We start from the raw sequence: 9,468 nt of genomic DNA on the forward strand, positions 1-9,468 counted from the left end.
TTATTAACCGGCGCCAACTAGTGCCGAAGAAGAAAGAGTCTGCTATACCGAACATGGCTAACTCTAATTCAAAACGAGAGAGAATAGGTCAGGCAGCTGCCATTTTAAACACCATTCTATCTTCTCCGGAGGCAACCAGTACTTTGACAGGCGCATTAAACGATTCAACGACTGCCCGCAGTGGTACAGTAGATTCAGAACTGTCATCTCTGTTCCGTTCCGGAGCGGCCAGGGAAAGTTCTGCGGTGCCGGTGCCACCAGATTATCAAGGTAAACAATTGCTTTTATTATTACTTTGTTGTTGTTGTTGTAGCGGTACAGATATAGTTTTAAAAATGAATTCTGTAATCTTTATTCATTCGCCTCACCACCGCCACCTCATATCCTATTCCTCACTTTCCCTCCTGTTTCATGGCAGGACCGAGCTCCGGGGTTCCTGGACCCCCGCGTTATCAAGTGCAACAGTCGTTCGGACCTTGGTCGTGTACCCGAAAAAGAAGGTAATATTGTTTGTTTGTAATCGTTAGTATTCATTTAGATTGTCAGCACAGATGACTCCCTTTTATATGTTGTTCCTTAATAGGGAATGCAGTAGACTTTGCCTTGATAATTGGCATCACATAGATAATGGCACTGTCTATAAGCAGGGTTCCTCACTTCCAGTTTTCTTAGACCATGTCCCACAACTTGTCCCTAATCATCTCCACAACAAGCATCCAAGGTCTCTACCGTCCTTCTAATGGCCCCATTAAATGGCTTATACCTAACTGGTAGATGTGCCTTGGCTTCAACACGCATGTGTCTCAAAGGACACTTTCCCTAGAGGGCTGTGCTTCAAGATTCCTGGTTTACATGTTTAACATGGGCTGCATTGCAGTGTTGTCTTCATTCTAATTCAAACGCCATGCTCTGCATAACATGTTTAGTATCTTGTGATATTGGGGTTTGTCATACTTTCCTTGTTTCTCAGACCCTGTTATATGCAATTTGTAAATTTAATGAAACTGACTTTCTTTCCATCTCTCTCCTTCTCACCCTTTTTACCACAGGTGTTTTTTTCCTGCTTCAAGAATTTCTTCTGGCGGAGCTAAACAGAAGATTTAAAGCGCAAACCAGCTATTTTACCTTATTTGAGCTGCAGACATACAGTCTTGATGAAGCTTGCTGTCTTCTTAGTTGTGCAGCTACAGCTGTGTTTACTACCTTTATTTACATTTGGAATCAGTGAAGGTGATGTTCAACAATTTTTTCGGGATGCTCTACAATGCCTAGACTCAATTCAAAGGGAACGAACACATGGCACACATAACCAAAACAGGCTTTATAGAGAACTTTCGGGGTACAGTCAGACTTTATCTATAATCTTGTCACTGACAGAGTTTGGTGAGACAAGAGACCATGTATATAGAATAATGATTGAAGAACTGTATAGCTGTTTTAAATCAGTTTTGGAAGAATATAATGCAATGCAAAGATCTTCTGAATCAACTCCTAGATATCTGATTCCCCCTACAAGAAGGAGTGGTTGTCCAGGCCGCCCTCAATACAACATCACATCATTGCAAATTTCTCACTGCATTTCCATTGGAATGAGCTGGCAGCAGATGGCATCTGCCTTTGGTATTGATCGCCGGACTCTCTACAGACACAGACAGCACTTGGGAATCCAACCTTTACAATACACTGTGCTGACAGATCAAGACTTGCGCCAAATTATAAGTGACATTCTACAAAGGACCCCAAATGTTGGAGAAAGTTATGTGCGTGGGGGCCTTTCTTCCAGACAAATACGTGTTCAACGCTGGAGAGTCAGACAGTGTCTACAGGCATGTGGAATTTAAAAAATGTCATTAATTATGACAATTATCAATTTACATGTTATGCTCACTTTCCCAATGTAATCCCCTTAAGCAGGAGATTGATCCAATTGGAAGATCATTTCGCAGGAGGCGTACCATACGCCGACGGGTTTATAATGTTCAGACTCCAAATCAGTTATGGTAGGGGAACACTTATTTACATATGACATATGATTATAATTATCATATGGTGTTTTGCTTTGTAATTGTACTATTAGCTTTATTTGTTTTCTAATGCAAGTTTTCAGCCAACTCCACTGAACAAAAACACCTACTGTTGGATTTTTGTTGTAGGCCTAATTCATGTTTTATAGAATATTACACTTTTTATATGTAGAGAAAATTCATTTACACACAAAAAGCAACACCTATATTCTCAAAGATTCTAAGAGTCCTGTCATAGGCCTCCTATATTAACCTCTAAAGTTTAAGCTTTGAAACTTTTTTCACTCTTGTAAACATAAGTAATGAAATCGCTGATGTGATTCTATAGGAGATGACATACATTTCAATCTGCGTGAGGACATGTTGACAATGATTTTTCTGAAAATGTCTTCTATGGACTGTGATTGTTTTTTCATCTGCTTCTTGCTTTAAGACTTCTGGCTAATAACTTAATCGAGTATTTCCATAACCAACTGTGAAGTATAGACAACATTTATCCAAAATATAAAAAACAAAACTGTCATATATATTACTCCATCTTAAAATTCAAATTTGCCTGATAGTTTTAAGTTTTAGACTGTATGAAGTAAATCAGCTATTTATTTTAGCTTTGTGGTTTAGTTTTGACTGATTAGCTGATTAATAAAAAAGGACACAAATATATAGCAATAATCATTTCATATAGATGTTTTTTTTTTTTTTTTTTTGGAGAGAAGCATGTCATTATGGAAGTAAACAAGAGTAAATTAATTGCCACAGGACATTAACATGCAGAGAATTCTGTTTTTACAGTTTCATTTAATGCACATATATCTGTCCGTCCTGGCTCGCTTTCTTCAAATTTATTTTTATATGACTTTCTTAGGGCCACAAAAGTATCTACTCACTAAGGCTATAATGAAGTAAGCATTTTCCTCAAAAAGAAAATTCACTAGAAGATACTATAAGTATTAGGATTTTTTATGAAGTCATGAATTTTGATTTTTATAATTATTGTATCTTGTCTAAAAAAGTAACAACTAAAAAATATATTAGTTAACCATGCTCGTAGGGTATTTTATAACTGTTTTTTTTAAGTTCTAATCAAACTTGAATACAACCTAATTAAGTTTGCTCTTGATTAGATTGTATTCATTATTTTTAAACTAGTGTAATTGTACTAATATAACTCATGTCTGTATACATTTTACTCTTTTTATATTAAGGGCATTTAAATGTTATGAAATGAACAAGAAGTCAAAATAATTATGTTTCTTAAAATGTTTTAAATCCTATAATGATCAACAAGGTCTTTGCTACTTTAAGTGTGTTACATTGTTTTGTTGTTTTAGTTCTGTTAAACCTATGCTATGTTTTTCATTTTTCAGGCATTTTGATGGAAACCACAAGCTGGTGAGATGGCGCATGGTTTTTCACGGCTGTGTGGATGGTTTTAGTCGAACAATTATATATCTCAGGTGCTGTAACAACAACAGAGCCTCTACTGTATTGTCGCTGTTTGTTATGGGAGTTTATAATTTTGGTTTACCTTTAAGAGTGAGGTGTGATCATGGGATGGAAAACACACTTGTGGCTCGTTACATGTTAGAAAGGAGGGGCCTCAACAGACGTAGTGTTATTGCAGGCTTATCTGTACACAATCAACGCATTGAAAGACTGTGGGCAGAGCTCAATAGAGTTGTCTCTAACAATTTCATTAATCTTTTTAATTTTATGGAGGAGCATGGTATTCTTGATTCTTTGAATGAGGTCCATCTATTTTGCCTTCATTTTGTCTACATGCCAAGAATTGAAAGAGCCACAATAGAGTTCCAAAACCAGTGGAATAACCATGGACTCTCCACTCAGAATGGGCGGACTCCACTCCAGTTGTGGCACACAGGAGTCATCAACAACGTAGCACAACAAAATGCAGCTGTCGATTCTATTTTTGAGGTAGATGATAGTTTTGGAGTAGATTATGATGGGCCTTTACCTGGTATTCAGACCAATAATAATGTTGTTATTCCAGATATTTCATTGGGCATAAATGACACGGTAGTTAATTTGATACAGCACACTTTTGATCCTCTGCAAAACGATGGCAATTATGGGATTGACTTATTTTGCTCAGTAGTAAACTTTGTAGAACTGTTTAATTCTTAATCTTAAGTATTTTTACATATGCCATGTAAATATTAAAAGTTAATGATTTAAGTTATATTTTCACAACAAATTTTCTGTATTAAATTTATTCTCATTGGTTGTTATAAATGTGAAATAAATATTTTGTCAATACATTAATTTGAACTGTTATTTAACCAATACATTTCAACAAAAATCAAACACTGATGGAAGATGTCAACATTTATTTAGAACAGATAAAGAACATCAAAAAAGCAAATGTATAAAAAAAAGCAGCTGTGCCGTAATGTAAAATCTTTAAAATTTCACACAGTAAAAAACCAAAGGCTAATAAAATGAAACTATACATATAACATTTTTTTACATTAAAACATGATGCACTGAATCAATGTGCACAGAAGTTGTCAATAAGGATTTGTCAAATTTAGCCAAACCTAAACAGATTAAAACAAAGAAACTGTATAAAACTGATACATTTAAAATGCATTTTTTTTTTACATTATGTCTAACCCCTAATTCAAACTAGCAGGGACAATGTTAGAACATTACTTTGCTAACTGGACCAGCCTTTGCAAGGTGTACATACAAACTCTAAACTTTATTTCAACACAACTTGGCATAGTGATATGTCAGTCACTCAAATGAAAACCTTTTATGTTCTCCCAAATCCTTGAGTGTTTGCTAAAGCAAAGTCCATGTTTTCCTTAAACACTTCATAACAAGTCAGGACTGGTAGTTTCAGACAATTTATGCATGTATTTGCCATCGGAAGCTTTTTTGAGTGGCTTTCTTCACTGCTGCCATGAAGAAACTCAATAGATGGTCCAGGAGAAAAGCCAATTGGTGGTATCTCGCTTGCTCCAGTTGCAAAAACAAGGATGTTCTGTAGCTTGGATGAACCTTCCTCATCTGTGGGGAATGAAATATTTCATATTCATTATGGTACTATTTTACTATAAAAGTTATTAAAAAAACTCTAGTGACAACTATGCTTGTTCATTTATTCGGCCTTACAATTGAAACAGTTCATGTGACATAAATAGACCTGGCTTTTTCTTCCACGAGCCCTGAAATTACATCTGACAAAGCAATTGTTTTTATGTAATTTTTGACTGAAAAATGGGAACATAAATTCTCACATCGACAAAGATAAAAATCACAAAGGAAAATGTAAAGTCAGCTATTTATAATCTTAAGCTGAAGCAAACTTGGGTTCTGCTGCAAGATAATGATGAAAAAAAATAAAAATACACCTCTGAATAACAGACTTAAAACTAAATAAAGACATTGTAGTGTCCTAGTCAAAGTCCTATCATAATTTGTGAGCAAATGCTGAGAGGAAAAGGCGGCAAGTAAATTTGGTTATTACATTGACAAACTAATGAAAACAAAACTATGGTAAGAATTCATAACGAGCAAAATGGAAACTGGATGGAAAAATTCAGCAGGTTATATTAGGAAAGTAATGTGAGAATTAGTGATAAGTGACAGAAGTGTTTAATGGATTAAAGCTATGAGGGGAGAGAGAAAATGTCACAGGTTTAAAGGGAGTTTACACAAAAAGCTTAACTATAAACATGAATGTAACAATAACATAAGTAGCAATAAGTAAAGTATGTGACCGTAGAATGCACAAACAGGACCCACAATTTTCAAATTGGCAGGTGTCTACTATATCTACGGAGCTCTGTAAAATTTCTACGCTGTAACATAACTTGTGGTCATTTTCAAAGACACTTTATGAATCTTTGCAAAATACCTTCTGCATCTTGCAGATAATCCCTCCACAAAGGAATAACGTCTTCTTCCACTCTTCTCTTGTTACTTCCTTTGGGGGAAAGTCGAGGTGTGAAAAGTTCGTCCATTACGTCTGCAGTTAACGGCTGGGGTTCGTGGCAAAACAACTTCCGAAAACTGTCTGGATGCAGCTTCACAGCATCCAGAACTCCCAGTGTCTTCAGTCCTTCTGTAAATCTGTATAAAATTAATGAATAACAAATATACTCATAGTGTCTCACTAATTGCAATAATTGAAATATTGGAAGAAAACTAAACCTCTGAAAAGGTCCCTGGACCCGATGTACAATATGAAACATCAGCAAATCATGCACGAGAAGATCTCTATCGCTGATTGCTGTGAAGCGCCTGACGCAACCTGCGCTGGCCATGTAGTCCAAAAGAGGATCTGTGGCTTTTTGAAGCTCTTCCAGAGTGCAACTGTCAGATACCTAATAAGATTTACCATAAAAAGGAAAAGACAAACACAAATAGGGACACCACAATCTCATTTCAGTTCAAGACATACTCCACCCCTTCACCAAGAACTTTACTCACTATAACCATCATTCATAAATCTTATGTATATAATTTGTGAGTGCATTAACCTTTTTCAGTTTTGCATGGAGGTCTGCATCACTTATGTCATTTAAAGTAGGGCAAGCTGCATTTGGACCTCCAACCAAGCCATCAAAAAGTACTGGAGAAAGAAAGCGAGGTGCTGGACCTCCATGGACAAGGCTAACAGCTATTGCCCTTCCAGCCAGGAAATACGTGTCCTCCCTGAGGGCTGCATGAAAAATATTTTTTTATTCAAATAAATTTTAAGGCATACGATTTGGAAAGAAATACTAGGAGCAAAATAATCTACACAAACCTGTACTGTTCATTGCTAAATTCTTTCTTCCATCTGGGCCTTCAAACATCGGAGACACAGACAGGGCTTCAATGAGAAGACGCAGAAATTCTCTCCGTGGGCCACCCAAGTCCACTGCCTCTTCAGATTTTCCGAAATCATCGGAAAACTTCACATTCATTGAGTATTGTGGATTGTAGGTCGCCCTCTTAAAACCCCGTATGGCACCATCCAACACTGCAGATCGACTGATATTAAATTTGCTGTGCATTCCAGTGTTGATACTTTGAGACAGCTCCTGAAGAATGTCTTTTGCAGGCAACGTATTTGATGAAGTTTCAGATCTGAAAAGTGAACAAACATTAAGATACTTCTTAAACTATTCTTCTTTAAACTATTCTCCAAAAAATTATGAAAGCCAAAAAAACATGTTTACTAAATGTACTATACTATAATGCAACACCTTTTAAAAGTTTCCAACTTATCATACTCTACATTACCAAGCTGCAAGAGAAAGCATACAGAAATAATTTCTTAAATAAATACTCACAAGTGAGTTTCAATACTGGCCAAAATGGCATGATTCATTTCCTCATCCTCAGAGGACAGATCAGAAACATTACACATCACAGACAAATAAGTTGAGTAGTTGCCAGATGCGTGTGCTGTAGGTTCGTCTTGACATCCTTCATCCGAAACAGAGGGGTTGAAGTCTGTAGCAGATGAACTGGAGCTGATAGGTGTAGGATGCACAATGGCAGATGACTGACTTGCATTTTCAACAGAAGGCAGATTGCTTGTATAAGATTGGCCATAGGTTGAATGCGTCTCTCCCAGCAGTACTTCATCTGCACTCTCCAAAACATTGCAGAACATGGTCTCGATAGTGTTCTGTTGTCTACGTCTGGTTGTGGCTCTGGTAAGCCGTAGAGATGTTTCATATGTTGTTTCACTGCTTACTTCAGGAGGTTCCTTTAAGATTTAGCACAGTCAACACATTTGATTTGGAAAACAACATGTGTAAGTCCTAATTTCTTTCTCTAAAAAAACATGTTTGAGATAATATGGCAACATTTATTTATGGACTATCAATATGGCAAACAATACAATAAACAAAAATCATGTAGCAAATGGTGCTCTAGAGCAAATATATTCCTTGTTTTCAAAAATATAAGCTAGCAAAATGCATATAATAATAATAATAATGAATATAAAATAAAGTAATTGTGTACAGAAACAAAACGATAGAAACAAATGTAAACACAAAAACTTACAAGAAGTGTTTCTGACGGTCTGACGTACAGAGCCTTTGATTTAAAAACCTTTTGAATCAGCTGACCATTGAGTTGCTGACCGTGTTGCAATTTTGGACTGACCAGTTTCTTTCCACAACCCATGAGGATCTGAAGGCTAAATAATTAGATTTTTATTTAAATTATCATTATTTGAATGCAGTACTTAAAATACAGTAACAGAATACAATAATATAAAAATAGGCTTACCTGACATTTTGAGGAATTTTAGAGCCAAAGCCCTCTCTGATTTGCTGGACCACCATATGAAAGTCCCAAGTCTTATGGAACTCAAAAGCACTCAATATGTGACCATTCTCATGCAAGTATTGCTTTAAAGGTGGGTGGCAAATCACATCCCAACTAGGATTTGGAAGGAGTATTACTTCTTTGTTAAAGCATTCATGGTATGGGGCAAGTCTGGGTCTGAGAAACAAGGAAAGTATGACAAACCCCAATATCACAAGATACTAAACATGTTATGCAGAGCATGGCGTTTGAATTAGAATGAAGACAACACTGCAATGCAGCCCATGTTAAACATGTAAACCAGGAATCTTGAAGCACAGCCCTCTAGGGAAAGTGTCCTTTGAGACACATGCGTGTTGAAGCCAAGGCACATCTACCAGTTAGGTATAAGCCATTTAATGGGGCCATTAGAAGGACGGTAGAGACCTTGGATGCTTGTTGTGGAGATGATTAGGGACAAGTTGTGGGACATGGTCTAAGAAAACTGGAAGTGAGGAACCCTGCTTATAGACAGTGCCATTATCTATGTGATGCCAATTATCAAGGCAAAGTCTACTGCATTCCCTATTAAGGAACAACATATAAAAGGGAGTCATCTGTGCTGACAATCTAAATGAATACTAACGATTACAAACAAACAATATTACCTTCTTTTTCGGGTACACGACCAAGGTCCGAACGACTGTTGCACTTGATAACGCGGGGGTCCAGGAACCCCGGAGCTCGGTCCTGCCATGAAACAGGAGGGAAAGTGAGGAATAGGATATGAGGTGGCGGTGGTGAGGCGAATGAATAAAGATTACAGAATTCATTTTTAAAACTATATCTGTACCGCTACAACAACAACAACAAAGTAATAATAAAAGCAATTGTTTACCTTGATAATCTGGTGGCACCGGCACCGCAGAACTTTCCCTGGCCGCTCCGGAACGGAACAGAGATGACAGTTCTGAATCTACTGTACCACTGCGGGCAGTCGTTGAATCGTTTAATGCGCCTGTCAAAGTACTGGTTGCCTCCGGAGAAGATAGAATGGTGTTTAAAATGGCAGCTGCCTGACCTATTCTCTCTCGTTTTGAATTAGAGTTAGCCATGTTCGGTATAGCAGACTCTTTCTTCTTCGGCACTAGTTGGCGCCGGTTAATAA

At 37.0% G+C, this 9,468-nt stretch overlaps 2 protein-coding genes across 2 annotated transcripts; one reads left to right on the forward strand and one right to left on the reverse strand.

Moving 5' to 3' along the window:
• Positions 1 to 1,836: 1,836 nt before the first annotated feature.
• Positions 1,837 to 4,226, forward strand: LOC108165644 (uncharacterized). Its single transcript, XM_008403513.1, has 2 exons — positions 1,837 to 2,000; positions 3,392 to 4,226. The coding sequence occupies exons 1-2, from the start codon at positions 1,876 to 1,878 to the stop codon at positions 4,167 to 4,169; spliced, it is 903 nt and encodes a 300-aa protein (XP_008401735.1). The 5' UTR covers positions 1,837 to 1,875; the 3' UTR covers positions 4,170 to 4,226.
• Positions 4,227 to 4,432: 206 nt separating this feature from the next.
• On the reverse strand, positions 4,433 to 9,455 carry LOC103461185 (uncharacterized). Its single transcript, XM_008403514.2, has 10 exons — positions 9,199 to 9,455; positions 8,969 to 9,050; positions 8,283 to 8,498; positions 8,055 to 8,190; positions 7,331 to 7,752; positions 6,802 to 7,124; positions 6,533 to 6,714; positions 6,204 to 6,376; positions 5,908 to 6,122; positions 4,433 to 5,057 (listed from the first exon to the last, which is right to left on the reverse strand). Exons 1-10 carry the CDS (start codon positions 9,413 to 9,415, stop codon positions 4,801 to 4,803), a joined length of 2,223 nt encoding a protein of 740 aa, XP_008401736.1. The 5' UTR covers positions 9,416 to 9,455; the 3' UTR covers positions 4,433 to 4,800.
• Positions 9,456 to 9,468: the final 13 nt, after the last annotated feature.

The sequence above is a fragment of the Poecilia reticulata genome, unplaced genomic scaffold (genome assembly GCF_000633615.1).
Source record: "Poecilia reticulata strain Guanapo unplaced genomic scaffold, Guppy_female_1.0+MT scaffold_727, whole genome shotgun sequence".
Lineage (NCBI taxonomy): Eukaryota > Metazoa > Chordata > Actinopteri > Cyprinodontiformes > Poeciliidae > Poecilia > Poecilia reticulata.